The following is a 17,319-nucleotide window of genomic DNA, read 5'->3' as shown; positions in this document are numbered from 1 at the left end:
AAATTCGATTGAAACACTGCATTACTATTTCCTTTTACACATTTTTATTTCTTCCCCCCAAAACCGTGACTGTGAAACAACCCCACTGTATGGGTATTAATTCCCATACTTTAGAATTAATTTCTCAATAAGTAATATGTTTCTGGTTGGCAAGAGAGAAGAAGAGTGTGTGAAAAAATGGACTCAGTGCTTGATTTTAAAAAGGAAAGGGAAAGGAAAGGAAAGAAAAAGGCCGCACATCCACTGTTTTCACAGTGGGAAGAGCACATCTTTGTGTTGTTCAGCCTTCCAGCCTGGTGAGCCTGGCTGGAAGCGCACAGAGAGGACTCAGGTGCCAGCAGCTGTAAATAAAGCAGATTGCCTGAAGTACCAAAAGAGGAGAATCAGGCAGGAACAAATGAGAAATTAAAGTATTCTGAATAAAAAGCATTAATCAGCAAAGGTCGCTAATTTCCTAAAGTCATTATTGTCTATTAGCAAATGATACTTTTTCCCCCTTGGATTTAGATCTGATTCTAATGTGGAGGTAGCAGGGATCCCAGCTAAAACCAGGATCTTCACATGGACCGCACTAGAGGTATGCAGGTTAATTTAAGCCAACAAATATGTTAGCTTCCACAATATAACTCATACATTTTATTTCTTCTTGAATTTCTTAAAATCTCTTCCCAGTCTCTAAAATAAAAACAGAAAAGCATACACTGAATTGTCAACCCACCACATTCATGGGGTTTAGACTCCTGAGAAAGCATCATCTATCCTTTTTTAATCATCATAACTTGTTATCTAAGCCCCTGATAAATCAAATTTATAATTCAAAATGTTCTGTTCTAAAACAAGGGAGTTAACCTCCTATATCTGTAGGGAAATGGACAGACTACAAAAACAACTGATTCCCAAAAGGGCCTGGTACCTGGAGCAGGCATTATCATCTTCACTTTATAGAAAAGAAAACTGAGGTTCAGGGAGGTTCACTTGCCCAAAGTACCCAAATAGCAAGAGGCAGAGCAGGGGCTGGGAACCAGGTACCTCCATTCCTAGTCCAGTGTGTTTTCCTACCTATCAATATAAAGTGAAGTAAGGCAGAATCACTTCATGATCCTATTTGGGGTGTGTGTGCGGGGGAGGAAAACACCTATTCACCCTGGGAAAACTACTGTATTTGTGAAGGATGCTCAACTTGTTTTTTAATTAGAAAGCTGAAATCTCTAGTCTAGAATTTTTGCCTATCCAAAATGAGCTATGAAAAATATTGAGAAAACTAGAAAAAAGTCTTGGGGCAGAACCAGGAGACATAAGCGCAAATTATAAGCCCAATGTTTACTGTGAAAGAGAACTTTCTAACAAGGAGCACGGCCAATCACTGGAAGGGGCTGTCTTCAAAAGGCAGCTGGAACACTGGAAAGGGTTTAAAAAAGAGGCTGGACAGCCAACTGCCAAGGGTACCTGGAAGCAACTCATCTAACCAGTTGTGTGTGTCTGGGGGTGCTTCTGGATTAGAACCAGAGGACCTCCACATCACCATCCACCCAACTCCAAGATGACAAATCGAAATTAAACGTGGCCTTAGTACCGGTGATGCTACGGCCTCAAAAAACAAAAAGGCTGATCTTAAGCTCTTAAGCGTCTACCTACTGATGAACTGCCACTAAATTTGCTACAGGGAAATTCAATTATTCAAGTAGTTAACTTGGCCATTTGAATTAAAAATTTGTATATTAAATATGATAGTAACCTTGTCAACCAGGTGTGTACTTTAGTCGTTTACATTTAATCTAGCAGATGCTCCTCTTCAATTCTCAGAGCAACTAGTTAAGATAGCAGGATTCTCAACATCCTGCTCTTTAAGATCGCTACCTCTCAGTCACCACCTTTGATCGGTGGCCAAGTTTGCCAGACTACCCACTGAAGACAGAACGTCAGCTCACCTCCCAACAAGCTGGCTCTCAGCCCAGCCTAAAGTACGCCTCTCAGATCCAAGGGAGCAGGGCAGAGCCAGAACCGAGAAGCCCTTCTCACTGACAACAGAAAGCCCAAGTTCCACTCTGGTCTCTAACACCCTGCATCTTCATTTTGTCTGAAAAAGTAAATTGGCCTAGACCATTTCTAAAGATACTTCCAGCTCTAATATTTTGACACATTGGATTCTAATTGGTCAAGTACTAAGCAAATACAGCCTAGTCACTCCTAAGCGCAGTATCCTGCAAAACTTCAACACATTTGCCACCCAAGAAAAAAAACCTAGCACGTGGATCATGACATAACACCTGGTAGGAGGGTGGGTAGCTGATGGGAGTTGAGTGAATATGTTATAATAATTCAACCAGAGTTAGGAGCTAAATAAAAGTTTCCTCCTAAGCACTCATAATTTTAAAAACCTGAGAGATGTTACTTTTTAGGTAATTAGTTCAAGAGTTACATACAGATTGAGTTTCTATGTCTAGTGATAGTTAATTTTATGTGTCAAATTGATTGGGCCCCTTTTGGATTTCAGAGGCAACGTGCTCCTAATCTGGGTGTGACACTCTGGCCTATCTACCTAGGGACCCGAAAAGCTGACGGTTTTGAGTGGGGCCCAGAAGTTAAAATATCTTACAATTTTCTCAAATATTCATATACGATTTTCCCTCTTAACCTTCCTTCTAGTCGTGTAAATATACACTAAGTAAAGTTCAGACATTACAGAAGTATGTACGTAGAAAAGGAACATTCCCTGAGATGCTGTACTTCTGAAACAACGATCTTAACTACTTGGTGCACAGTCCTTCAGATTCATACTTTCCCTTCGCTGGTGAACAGACCTGCACGACTCCTTAATCCAAATAACTGTGTATTCGTCCTCCTCTTTCCAAAAGCTAAGTTCCTCACATCGCCTCACAACAATTCCATTTCCTGTCATCATCTCTGCACACACTAGTATCTTGTTTTCGAGCAATTTCTCACTTCTGAATTCTGTATTTAAACTGAACCACAAACTCATGGGCAGAGGGAACACCCCCCATCCCCATCTTGTTCCCACATCACAAGACTCTGGTGCCCGGGAAGAGCAGCTCCTTAATACAGCTCGTGTTAACCAGCCAGGACTTCCTTTAGGAGAGTGAGGAGCCCTCCCTCAATGGCGCCACTGACTGACCTTCACCAGAGCCCGTGGATGGTTGTCCTAAAGGACTGCCCCACCAGAGAGCTCCTCGGGGCTCCTGGAACTGACACAGCTTTCAGTCAGATGAGAGACGGCCACAGGGAAGAGCTTCCCAACGTTCTCAACTGGCAGCAGCATGAGGGCACGAGGCAGCCCTGCTGACGGCTCAGCCTGGGGGAACAGAGGGACCAGAGCGCATGCGAGGACCGGCTTCACCACGTGCGAGCCACAGCTGAGCTGACCGCCCGTGGGGAGCTCTTCCTGCCCAAGTACCCAGTGCCCCTGCTTTGCCCCCGCCCCCCGCCCCCGCTCTCAGTTACCCCACACGTTGCCGAATCCCCAGTGCAGCGTGTACCACACTGTGCCGTAACCCTCGGTATCTCAGTGCCAAGCACAGTCCCAGCCCCGAGGGTAGTGCCTGATTGTTGTTTGGACTGAATTGAAGTGCAAAAGCAGAGAGCTCACAGATGGAATCACAGATTGGTGTTTTTTTTTTTTTTATTGAAATACAGTTGATTTACAATGTTGTGTTAGTTTCAGGTATACAGCAAAGTGATTCAGTTATACTCTTCTCCCTTACAGGTTATTACAAAATACTGAGTATAGTTCCCTGTGCTATAGTGTAGGTCCTTGTTGGTTATCCATTTTACATATAGGAGTGTGTATATGTTAATCCCAAATTCCTAATTTATCCCTCCCCCCCATTTTTTCCTTTTAATCAGTTGGCAGATAGCATTGACCATGGTTATTCTTTCAAAATTATAATATTTGTGTCACAAAAATTGAGTAAAGAATGGATGTCTGTGAGAAAACAGAAACGAAGATGGTGCAGTTCCGTACAGAAAACCATAGTTATATTAAAATTAGCTGAACTTTCTCTTACTTCTCAGTCAAAGGGAGGGAGACCAGTATTTTAAAAATTATTGTTGGAGAATCCTTGGTTGCATTGCACTGTACATTTGGTTGCATTTCAATTTTTTAAAGCATGGTTATTAGGAAGACAATACCACATGGGAGGTATGAATCACCTACGGGAGGTCAACTCAGAACTAGGTTTTAGGCAATGTTTGTGCTTTTGAAGCTCAAAGCAGCACCAAAGAATTCTAATTAACTTGTCCTCATAACATCCCTGGGAAACTTCACAACTTTCTCAGAAGTCGGGGAGCATTTTCACATAAGACAACATACATCAAAGTTTTATCTAAGACCTTTCCATGACTTATCTATAAGCCAGCACGAAGATTCAGGCTCCTAAAAATCGGTCCAGAATACCACACTGCTTTTGAGTGATTAATTTCAACCACATTGAGGTATAGATTGAACCACTTTTACAAAAACCAGATGGTCATTGAGCATTATGAAGAAGTCATATCCACCGAAAAAAGAAACAAACAAAATAACAGAGAAAGGAGGTGTAGTCTCCACCTACTAGGGTGATTCCGGAGAACAGCAAAAGTTAGAAGACAGCACTCTACGTGAGACAAGTGAGAAGGTCAGGCTCAGGTAAGCTACAGACCAGGTGATGAGTCTCTAAGTCGCGGAGAGCTGACTCTCTGCTGACTGCTTGGAAGGCCCCGCCCACACCCTCTGACCAAGGCTCCACCCCACACAGGTCCCTTCAGTGCCTCCAAATGAAAGGGCCCAGCACAGCTCCATCTCTGGCACTCACCACTGTCTGACATATTCTGTTTACTTCTTTTTTTTAAAGTATTTTAAATTAATTAATTAATTGGCTGCATTGGCTCTGTTGCTGCGCGTGGGCTTTCTCTAGTTACGGTGAGCGGGGGCTACTCTTTGTTGTGGTGCACGGGCTTCTCACTGCGGTGGCTTCTCTTGTTGCAGAGGACGGGCTCTAGGCGCGCAGGCTTCAGTAGTTGTGGCACGCGGGCTCAGCAGTTGTGGTTCGCGGGCTCTAGAGCGCACGATCAGTAGTTGTGGCACACGGGCTTAGTTGCTCCGCGGCATGTGGGATCTTCCCAGACCAGGGCTCGACCTGTGTCCCCTGCATTGGCAGGCGGATTCTTAACCACTGCGCCACCAGGAAAGTCCCTCTTCTGTTTACTTATTGGGTTGTGGGACACTTTACACTTACAACCCAGAATATGTGCAACAGATGAAAGTAAGCAGCACAGGCAAACATTCACTGCGTTTTATGCGAACAACTGGTCAACCTGAACTACACCTACCTGCCGATGTTCTCTTCTCAATTGAGAGGCCTTACTGAGACCTTATTTTCTGCTTACTTATTTCAATACACAGCCGAGAACACCACGTTGTCCCATCAATGAGTCCATGTTAAGAAATGAAACGTCATTATTCTTTTAAGTTATATGATACACAGAAATACACAACATAAACACAACTTATAGGAGGGAAAAACCCAGCTGAGTTTCTTATCAAATTGATTTATGACTCTTTCACACTTTGAAAGGCTAGAAGTGAAATTCTGCGTTACCAAAACTATTACCAGGATGACTTATGTCATTTCCAACAATGCAATTATTAACAAAAAGTACTGGGGTGGCTAGCCTATAGAATTAATAGGCAAATGACACTGGGCTTACACCCCAATTAAAATGTACAAGACACAGTAGAGGACCCTGAGGCACTTCTTACACTTAGCGGGCATTTGCCCCGCGCCGGACACCATGCTGGAGCCTGAGAGACAGCCGAGGCTGGCACTTGGCTCACACGCCCGAGAGGCCCTCAGGACAGGGAGACAGGCAGGTAAGTAACTGTACAACCATGGGCTCAGCGAGGTGCCAGAAACACTCTATGCAGAGAGAACGCGTGGGGAGGCTTCCTTAGCCACAGATCCCTGCGGGAAAGACATTCTCAGGTGTCTCCAAACCCCCAGGGCCAGGGGAGCTTAGCATTCCCTGCTAAAACACTAATTATCTAGAATTCCTTCAACAAGCAAGAGACTTCCCTTCTGCCCAGTACTCCCTTTCAGAATGAAAACTGGGGTGGGCTTTTTGACAGCTACAAACAAAAAATTATAATTATATATTCCCTAATATATTTAGCATTTGAGATTTCCCCTTCAAAGTATTTCTCAGTGTTTAGTTTTCTGTGCATATGTGCTTCTGCAGTATAACTTACCATTCACTGGATCTCAGTCAATAGCCTGAGATACCGGAAATGTACTTTCAGTCCTTTTTACACCTAAATTCCACTTTAGCCACTCGGTGTTTGCATCTAGCTCTATGTTCCTAGTTATTAACGCTCAGCTTCTTTGCATCTTGCTGAAGGATCCACTGCTGTACACATTTCTGGAGCAAACGTTCTTTGTGAAGGGAATCATCAAAGGCAACGGTGGCCAAAGAATTCAGCCACTATTTTACTAACCTGTAAAAAACAAGAGTCAATTCTACTCCATCGTGAGTACCGTTAACCAAAAACGGGACACACGCCTTGCCCGCCTCTGGGTGAGTCACACAATCTCCCTGAGCCTCAGTTTGCTCATCTGTAAACAGAGGCATCAGCACCTAACTGACAGGACTGCTGCAAGAGTCAGCTGCAGAGAAGAATAATTACCATTCATTCTGGACTCACCATCTGCTTGGTTCTTCACACATAGCACCTCATTTAATCCTCATGCCAAAGCCCTACTGGGTATGGAGGACCATCCCACCGCAAAGATGAGGAAACTGCAGTTTCGAGGTGCTCAGCAGTTTGTCCCAAATCTCTCAGCAACTGGGAACAGAGCCAGGGATGACCCTGGTCAGTCAGACCCCAAAGCCTGTCTTAATCTCTAAACTGCCCTCTCCTTCCTGTTAGAGACGATGCAAGTACAGCCCGGGGGCCAGCGCCCGGACGGGTCAAGCCCCATAGACAGCATCCACATTAGTGGCTGCTATCAAGGAGCACATCGTTTTCTAACGTTGCTGAGAAAGCCTCAGCCAGGAGAGTGGCCTGGGCATCACAGCCCACCCTGTGTTCTCGGGATCAGACAAACCCAAGTCGTCCCCTTCCTTTCAAGCCCCCAAGTCCACGTGTGCCCCAGCTTGAATCACGTCACCTGCACTCTCTCGTTCCCTCCCATCTGCTCCGCCAGGCAGTCTCCGAAATCCCACCCAACATTCCTCAGGGAGAAAACACACAGCCCCGGGAGGTGATCTGCGCCCTCTGCCCCATTTCTCCGCTGCTGCAGGGGTGAAGCTGGACCCCGTGCTGAGTCCGGCCCAGCTTGCCCCACGCCGCCTACTCCCTCTCTCCTGAGAGCCTTTTCAGTAAACTGTTCAAACAAGAATCCCCATCTCAGGCTCTGCTTCGAGGGCACCCAGCTCACCAAAGACGCTCTGTTAAGTCTGGAAAAATGAGACTGATGAGAAACTTGGTGTTACCACAGCCAGTGGTTCTCAAAGTCTAGTCCCAGGTTCACCGACACAGAACAACCTGGGAACTTGTGAGAAATGCAAATTCTTAGGCTGCCACAGACCAAGTGAATCAGAAATTCTGGGGTGGGGCCCACCATCTGCGTTTTGGCAAGCCCTCCAGGAGATTCTGATGAAACCAGTTTGGGAGCTTACGTGCGCCGTGAAGGCAGGGCAGCAGCTGTACCCGTTTAGTGGAAGATGCTTCAGCTCCAGGTGCTGAAAAAGCAAACCCAGCTCCTACCAGATGCCCCAGGGAGGGCGCTCCCGAGAGGCCTGAGCAGCAGGAAGACACACACCCACGCCGGAGGAAGGCAACAGGGAGAGGGGTCCTTTGTACATATTCGGTACATAATTATTTCTTCAGCAGAAGCCAGAAAGGCAAGATTCACTGTGTAAAATTTTTGGTAAGAGCAAGGGATTGACTTGGAAAAGGGAGGCCATTTGTAGAGTTAAACTTTATATAAAGTCAAGAGAAATCTGAAATTTATGAGGCTGAAACTTACTGTTGTCCTGTGGAACCCTGACTGACGGTCCTGGGGAGACTGCAGAGTCACATCACGGACACCTGACCATTTTGAACATGAGGTCATTTTTCAAGAGGACAGAAACCATCATCGACCAAAGGCTGTGGTGAAGCATAGTACGCTGCCATTACAAGGTAAAGAGAGCTGTGGTCTTGACTAGGACACGGCAATCACTGAGTGCCGCTGCCACCCGAGGAAGCCTCCACGTCTGAGGACCGGATCAGAGCTCCGACAGGCAGACCCCGTAACCTCCTCCAACTGACCTGGCAGCTTAGCACAGGTGCCCCAAGGTGTACACAAGGCAATCCACTGGGAGGCGGGGAGAAAATACTTTTCCTTGTAACTATTTGAAGTTAAAGTAAACAAAAATGTTATCAATATTTAACATATGAACTATAGTGGGGCCCTCTGGTCCCCAACTCGGAAAGGTTACCCAGGTCAGGTACGACAGGCCAGGCCCCAGAGGAGGAGGGGGAGCTGTGCAGCGCTGCTGCCGTCCTAGGCACGCGCACGTACGCACACCCCGGGCTGCGTTTCTGAGTGTGCACCCAGCTTACCCAAGCCAACCTCACAAAGAGGACAACCAGTTTTAAAAAGACATTGCCAAGAAAACGAAGGTGAAGATAAAACTAATTACGCAAGCACAAGGGAAAACAAGAAAATGGCAGGACTGACATTTTTCCTACTGTCCGAATGGGTTCTTCACCAGTGACAAAAGTACGAGGCTGATCTAGACAGATCTGACAAGACATGGCCTGCATGTGTGTATTAAATAAACCTATATAAATATTAAATATGTATATATGTATAAACATACATATATTTCAAATTATCAAGAAAGAAATCACCGAGATGACCGTTGTAGACACTGATTTACAAGGACAACTGTGACTCAACAGAGGGCCTTCTAAGCACTACACCTTCAGACATGAATGACGGAATGAATCTGCCAGATTGGCAAGACATTTAAAATTACTACTTATTTCACTATTTCACTGACGTCGCATGCGTTCACAGTTTCTCTTTTGTGTTTATGTTATAAGGTGCACACTTTTTATTGGTATAGTAGCCTATAATAAATATGTAAATAAATACGCCATCTACTGGAGTACGTGCTTTTTTTTTTTTTTTTTAAACTGATGGGGATTGGAGGTGCTTGTTCAAGGAAAGTTTGTAGCTCATGCTAAGGTATAAAAAATACCTTTACATTATTTCACTTCAGTAAATTTTTAAAAAGTTTATAGATAAAATTCTTTAATTTTTTGTTTGTTTGTTTGTTTTGGGGTTTTTTTGCGGTACGCGGGCCTCTCACTGTTGTGGCCTCTCCCGTTGCGGAGCACAGGCTCCGGACGCGCAGGCTCAGCGGCCATGGCTCACGGGCCCAGCTGCTCCGCGGCATGTGGGATCTTCCCAGACCGGGGCACGAACCCGTGTCCCCTGAATCGGCAGGCGGACTCTCAACCACTGAGCCACCATGGAAGCCCTAAAATTCTTTAATTTGATAAACTTTATCAAAATGGTAACTCTGTAAAATGATAACATAGTTAAATTTCACGTTTATCAGTAAACATTTTATCTTGTTAAATGTGATTTGTAGCATACAGTTCTGAGGCTAACAGACTGTTAAGCAATGGCTATAACATGCTAGCACCTTCTCTTCTGAGTACTGGAATCTGAAAGCCCGGTCAGAATTACCCCAAGTGTCAGAACATCAGCGACCCCAGGCCCAGGGAATTAGCATCTGCATGTCAACAGGCATCTCATATGCGTGTTTAAGTCTGCGAGGCAGCGCCCTACAGGACTAAACGTCCACATCGCCAGCTATGTGGTCACATAAAATGCTGGGACACCCACTCAGCATCCGGAAAACCCACCCAGGTGAAAGCTGCTAATAAGGGAGCACATTTAAGCCCACAAGGCCGTTCCTTGCCAAGCAGCAACCCCTCCTGTCTTTTCTCCTTTCTCCTGTTACTTCAGCAGTCCTAGGACAAGCTGCCAGCCTTTCAGATTCCCAGCAAACTAAGGATTACTCTGAACAGCTCCCAAACTGAGGCAGAGGAAGACATCTTTTTCCAAAGTAAACACTGGTGCCCGTGAGAGGAAGGTGCCAGCAGAGGCTCACACCCACACCTGCGCACACCTACACACACACCTGCACACGCACATCGAGGGTGTTCTCTACTTAGAAACCCCCTGACCGACAGGTGGACGGTAGAAACTGCCGGACTCAGATGAGCACACGGCCACCACTCAGATGCAGCCATAGCAACGACCTGTGTTACCAAAACAGAACATACCAGTCACTGAGAGGTCACGATGGCTCTGTAATTTTGTTAAGGCATTTAAAAGTAAGAAAACTCATAATGGAAAAGAATCTGAAAAAAATATAGAGAGAGAACTGAATCACTTTGCTGTATACCTGAAATTAACAACACTGTAAATCAACGATACTCCAACTAAAGAAAACTCAACATCAGCTGTATACTAAAGGAAAATGGTTTTGCAGAGTCTACACAGGTGGTTTCACGAGTGAAAGGTGTTTTGCTTGGGGTGAGGGCAGCATATTAAACTGTGACTACAGCTGCCCCTCAGCGAAAGGCACTCTTCCTACGCAGGACGGGGGCAGCGTCATTTGCAGCAATGTGGGTCAGTGTTGCAGGAAGCACCGTCTGGCCTCGTGCTGAAGAGGCAGCCCTCAAAAGCCTCGGGGGCCAGGCACTGGGCCGACCACCGCTGGGAGCTGAGGACGCCGGCGCCGGGCCCCAGCGGTCACACCGGGTCGCGAGCTGCCATCCAGGAGAGGAGCCTGCCTGCCGTGAGCCTGGTTTGGAGAAGCGGTGAAACCTTCCCCACATGTGGTGTTTACCAGGGGTAACTGGTTGACTTCCCAGATCAGATGGACTAAGGACGTCAGGCTCCACAGGGCCAGCCCTAGGACCTGGTGAGGAAGGCGGGAAGCCTTTGGCTGTGTGTCCGGGCACTAGCTACCTGTTAGGTCATCACCCTGATGGGGTTCAGGACGCACTTCCCCAACATGTGCACACGCTGGCACGCTGCATATTTTACACTGAAGGAATCTGAGAAACGGCAGGAGCGGGAAGGGCTCGGACCTTGCCCTCATCCTTCTCCCCTGAAGCAGGTCATCGACCCTCATGTGAGAGGTGGCCTCCCCGTACCCCGAGGGAAGGGGCACCATCGTCTCCGAAGATGGAGGGACGTGAGAGGACTGGACGGATGAGCCTGGCTAAGCTCCCCCAGTTCCCTGCACTCAGCCACAGCCCTTCTGTCCTATCACGTTCCCACCACTTCCCAGTCCGCGTCAAACCCAGCACGAAACACTCAGGCTTAAGCACTCCTTCACGGCTCATTTCCTCACGAAGGCTCTCGTGTCATGTAACACATATATTAAATAAATGTGTATGCTTTGCTCTCGCTCATCTGTCCTTTAGTTAAGAGGCCCAGCTGAGAATGTAAGACGGGTAGAGAAGAGAGATTTTTACTCCCCTTCGACCCACTAGACTGCTGGAGCCCGAGGCAGGAAGGCCCAGCGTGTACCTAACACGGTGGTTTTCTGGGACTGGATCTGCCCTCACCACCCTGCAGAACATCTATTATCTATCTTTCTAACTCTATTTTGACTTTCAAAGTTTCATGACATATGAAAAAATAGGAGGTCATCAGTATATTTCATACACCAAAATGAACCTATTCTCAATAAGCTAGGAGGGGGGCTTCCCTGGTGGCGCAGTGGTTGAGAGTCCGCCTGCCGATGCAGGGGACGCGGGTTCGTGCCCCGGTCCGGGAAGATCCCACATGCTGCGGAGCGGCTGGGCCCGTGAGCCATGGCCGCTGAGCCTGCACGTCTGGAGCCTGTGCTCCGCAGCGGGAGAGGCCACAACAGTGAGAGGCCCACGTACCACAAAAAAAAAAAAAAAAAAAAAAAGCTAGGAGGATAGGATTGCCAACCTAACAGAAGCAGTATTACAGTTCCACCTGGGCCCAGGAACAGGTGAACTGGTTCTGCAGGTGAGGACAAGGGCCAAGGCCACAGATCAGCCCAGAGGGGCCGTGTCTCACTGCGATAACCAGTAATGTCCCGAACCTCACAGGCTTTAAATCACACAGGCTTCTGTCTTGATTACGCTTCACAGCCGTGAGGGTGAGTTGGAGCTCTGCTCCACACTGTCTTCACCGGGGGACCTGGGCTGATGGAGCCTCTAGTGCCCGTTCCATCATCACCGGCAGTGCAGGGAAAGGGGGCGTGGAGAATCAAGCAAGCCTTTTCGAGGTTCTGCACGTATTTCACTGGCCAAGGTGAATTAACTGCAAACATCTAACTTGAAGGGCAGGAGAAGGGCAATCCTGCATGTCCCTGGAGAAGTCAGGGCACCAGCGTGGGGAGCACAGCCAGATTCCAAGAGGCACTTCTGACTCTGACCTGGTTACTCTGAGACTCAAGCGCCCACAGTCAAGGCAAACGTTTCCATAAGGCTGTCCAACAACAGCACCCTTGCTCCCAGGACCACTTCCCGAACTTCCCTCCAGCTGCTCTCCACGTGGTTGTCAGCTAACACCTAAAGTTCACCTTATTGTTGAAAATCCCTCTTGCAGAGCAAACACATCCTCACTTTTCATAATTACATCAGCTAATCCCATCATGGTCCATATTTTCCTCAATCCCTGGTTAATGTCCTGTGAAGATAACGAAGCTGAAGCCTTCCCACACCTCCAGCTGCCCTCCCGCAGATTAGACAGAAAGCAGGCTCGGCCAGTTTCTCCAGGGTTCTGGTTGCCTGGGCTTAAGAAAAAGGCATGTACATTTCTCGTAGGGAAGTTACTACCAGTAAGTTAAAAAAAAAAAAAACACCTCTCCCACTTATGACTACTTAAGTGAAACATCTTAAGTTATATCACAACATATGTGTATGTGTATAAAAAAAAGCCACCTAGGAGATGGGATTATAAAAGATTTTTATATGCTTCCTGCTGTACATTTTTTACAAAATAAATATATTTATATAAATTTATATATAAAAGATTACATAAAAATTAGAAAAGCTGTATTAAATTTGGTCCCTTTAGTATATTTTCAAAGGACCTATTTCATGACAATGAATTCCTTTTGTATACATTACCCCTCTGACTGCCTTTTTAAAGTATCGCACCTGATGTAAAGAAAGCAAAATTGACTATCACAGTACTTACTTGACTTGTAAAACTGGACCTCTATCTCAAAGGAGGCATGCACAGTTAAGCTTTCTGTAAATGTTTCTTCATAGTCTGACCGAACTGCCTAAAATTAAGGATAATTTTTGCCAAGAACATGCAAGTGATGAAGGCAGCATGAGGGCACGACAAAAGGGAGGAAAGAGGCAGAGCTCTGCTCTTGACACGACAGCTGTGACGGGACGGGCTGGAGGGAGAGGCAATACCGCGAACAGCAGTAACTACAGCAGCTACATTCACCAGGGCCAGCACTCCGCTCGGCTCTCTGCTAACAGTATTACATGCATTTTCTCACTGAACTCTGAGCATTACTTCACTAGTGAGAACTACTTTTATCCAGACTTTCTGTGATGAGAAAACGGAGGCACAGGAAGACTTCCTGCTTTGCTCAAGGTCTCAGCTGCTGCAGGCCGGGCCATGCTGTGAAGTCGGGGATCTGAGTCAAGGGCCAGCTCTGTACACCTCGCCCGCATCACACTTCAGATCAACTCCAGGGGGACTGAGCAGAGAACGGAAATATCAAACAACAGCACATCCAGCGTAAAACAGAATTGTACAGGTGTAACATCTTTGAAAACTGACCATTTTCTAAGCTTTGAAGCAACAGGAGAAAAATCAAAGAAAAACAGGAGACTCAACTACAGAAACACCCACATGCTCCTGTCAGGTCTGAGTGGACACCCCATTTCTCTGTGTCCAGCAACTCCTCATCCACCCCGTGTGCTGGTGCCAGGACTGCCCATCATTGTGCCTCCCTGCCAGTTGGCCGGGACGACCATGACTCAGGCCGCCAACCAGGCCTTCCAGGCGGCTGCTGACGTCACAGCTCCAGGGGTAGAGGGTCTACTTTTCACCTGGCGCTATGAGCCATTGAGGTCATGGAAGCTGGGGGCTATCAGAAACCACCTCCTGTGGGAGAAGCTGATGAGTGATTACAATCAACACATGGAGAAAGCAGAGCTGAGGACACCACCTGATGTGTGGACCGAAATACATCCAAGCCAGACCAACCCAGGGCATTTCAGTCATAAGAGGCAATAAATTCTGTGTTTGGGGCTAAGTTAAAGTCAGATCTACGCAACTGGCAACCAAAAAAGATATAACTAATGCTAACTGAAATTGCTAAATTAGTAAATTTAAAAGGTTAAAACAAACTAGGAAAAATGTGTCTATCAAATACAATAAAGGATTAAGAACAGAAAATGCTAAATAAATAAATAACAGGAAATGCTCAGTTTCCCTAGTGAGCAAAGAAATGCAAATGTAAACAGATACAGTGGCAGTGTAGGACGGTGGATGGCTTACCCATTACCATCCAATCCCGACACACCCCCTTCCTTATCTGCCTCTGCTGATTTCCTAGGCTCCCCACCCCCCCAACCTCCCTTGTAGTCAGGACTGGTCATATATCATAGTTCTGGCCAATGAGATGTGAGCGGAAGGCAGCCGAAGCCACCCTACCCTGCTTCTCTTGCCTTATACTCTAATGCAGTGGAGCGAACTGCAGCAGTCATCTTACGGCCATGAGGAAAAGGCCAAGAGAATGGCAGAGATGCTGCTTCAAGCTTTTAAAAAAAACCGGCAGCAGCCACTTGCCTCTGGGCTTTCTATTATGGGATTCAAAATCCTATTTCTATAAGCTACAGTTAGGCATATGTTGTTACTTCATTCAACATATTACTGAGTGCCCACCACATTCCAGACACCATCCTAGGCTCTAGGAATACAGAGCAAAGCAGAAAGGGCCTGATCTTGTGGAGCTTCCTTACAGCACAGAGGAAAGCACGTCTAAGCACGACAGACAGCATTAAGCACCTATTCATAAGCAAAACTAATACCAGCAAAAGGTCACTGTGAAATACAACATCCAATGCTGGTAAAGTCACAATAAAACTACAATCGGACTCCGAGACAGCCTGGTTCACACTGGAAAGCAAGCAGACCACATGTATCAAAGTAGCCCACTCCCACTCCTAACTCGTTCTCCTTAATCCAAGAATTCCCCGTTTTTTACACCAGGTATGGAAATACATTTGGAAGCCCCTGCCATTCAGTATTTCTGGTCTAGTTTAAATTTTATCTTAGGGGAAACATGTAGTTGCTAAAAGAATATTTTTTTAAATACTCACCAAATTTGCTTCTCTATGTTTAAATCTCCTGAGCAAACCCTCATAAAGTAGAGCCGGTTCTAAACTGCTGCTAGTGATTATTTGGCTTCCATCACAGCTCCCTGGGATCCTCTCCTGTGGGCATGATGAACTTTAAAAATGCAATTATTATAAGGAAACAGAAAATAAAAGCTAAAGACCTTGCTGTATACAAGGGCTGTACTTGTTATTCAATTTTCCAAGATATATCCATATTATTCCATTTCACAATAAAACACTTCCTTATGGTTTTTATTTTAAATTTTACAAAAGGAAATAAACACCAACTCTCATCCCCTACCTGCCCCCCAGACATAAATACATCCACAAACACTATACTATCTAAAGAAAGAAATCCTTACAGTACTAAAGTTGTCTCCACGCTGCTATTTATTATTTCAAGTATTTCCATTTTATTCCTATTTTAAAATAAACATAGTACCTATACATAATAAAATAAATGTGCTAGTTGATGGAAATTCTTCACTCGAGTTTTTAATTTCCACAAAACCACTCCATAAACAGTGTGCTTCTCTCTATCATCTGACTTTTCAATTACTTGGTACACAGGCTGCGATCTTCTTAGATCTTCTGTTTGGCTCCCTCTCCTGCTGTGATTTGATTTTCCCATCTGTTGGGCATAGTAACAACTCCATATCTAGGAAACTGTCACATAAACACCCTATAGATGTTCTCTAACGACACTTCCAGTTACATAATGTATTTGATGAAATGAAGTATAAAGATTGATAGGCCAAACAGAAGGGTCAACCTTCTATGCAAATGAGGTTGAACACTTGGTGGGATAAAGTTAACTGCAGGAAGAAGTCAACAGTACAATAATGTTTGTAGACAGTTGCAGCTAGGAGTCCTTACTGCAGTAGCTGACAAATTGGAATCAGATTGTTATTTTTTTTAAGTTGAAGATGCTAACAAATCAATAAGGAGAAAACAACCTAAACACCCACCAATACATGGCTGAATAATTAAATAAATAATGGCCCATCCATTCATTTGAATAACAATCTTTTCTTTTTCCCTCTCTTTTTTTTAAAAAAAGTGTACTGATAAGAAAAGACGTTCACATATAGTTACACAGAGAAAAAAGCAAGTTGCTGATCAGGTGTACCGTGATCCAACTCTGTTTTACAAAAAGCTGTGGACATTTACGTACATGTTACGTGTCTTTCTGCCTATTCTGAATGCACAAAAAAATTCATGAAGAATATCAAACTGCTACCCGTAGCTGCTTCCCCAGATACTGGAGACGGTATTTCACTTCATGTATTTCTTTATTTCTCACTATGCAAATGAATGACTTATGTTTTAAACATGTTTTAACACTATTCAAACCAAATAAAACTACCTAGCCTGGTTGCTTATTCATGTGCACATCAATTTTTGTTCAACAACCTGAACTGGGCTATACTCTCCAACAGATACCCTAACCTTAAACCAAAGGCTCTTCCCATACTTGAGGTGTGAGGGGTACCACTGGGCTCTGGCCATCTTCTGGCCAAATCCATACTTATTAATAATAGAAATTTCATCAAAAGCATTGTTTGCCAAATCCAAGGAAAGAGGCACACCACACGATTCATATGGCCCTTTATAGCATTTTGCAATTAATAATATTATTTAAAACGTAAGAAATAATGTGTACAATAAAATCCCCAAATCCACCTCTACTGATCTCCATTCAAAACATGTATTTTTATGTATATGATAAGAAGTACAGGGAAAAAAAATGCTGTCTCACTTTTACCTCAGGGAAAAGTTGCCTTTTACTGATTTCAGTTGTAGGTTTTAGTGAGAAAATTAAATCCTTTGCCTATTAAGATACTTTCAGCAAAACCTACCATAGCTGGCAAAACTATGACACTGTTTACTTTGGTCTCATGTAT

At 45.2% G+C, this 17,319-nt stretch overlaps 1 protein-coding gene across 8 annotated transcripts in view; it reads right to left on the bottom strand.

The window, feature by feature from the left end:
- Positions 1-17,319, bottom strand: part of TULP4 (TUB like protein 4) — a 228,503-nt gene that overhangs the window by 89,978 nt on the left and 121,206 nt on the right. For 7 of the 8 annotated variants that reach the window (XM_033867911.2, XM_033867906.2, XM_033867908.2 and 4 more), the window contains one exon: positions 15,398-15,511. The exons of the other annotated variant lie outside the window; for it this stretch is intronic. In XM_033867911.2, coding sequence (XP_033723802.1) covers positions 15,398-15,511 — 114 coding nt within the window. The remainder of the gene's footprint in view (positions 1-15,397; positions 15,512-17,319) is intronic. 8 annotated transcript variants of the gene reach the window in all.

The sequence above is a fragment of the Tursiops truncatus genome, chromosome 12, assembly GCF_011762595.2.
Source record: "Tursiops truncatus isolate mTurTru1 chromosome 12, mTurTru1.mat.Y, whole genome shotgun sequence".
NCBI lineage: Eukaryota > Metazoa > Chordata > Mammalia > Artiodactyla > Delphinidae > Tursiops > Tursiops truncatus.
Note: the sequence above shows the minus strand (reverse complement) of the source record. Positions and strands in the feature narration are given on the sequence as shown.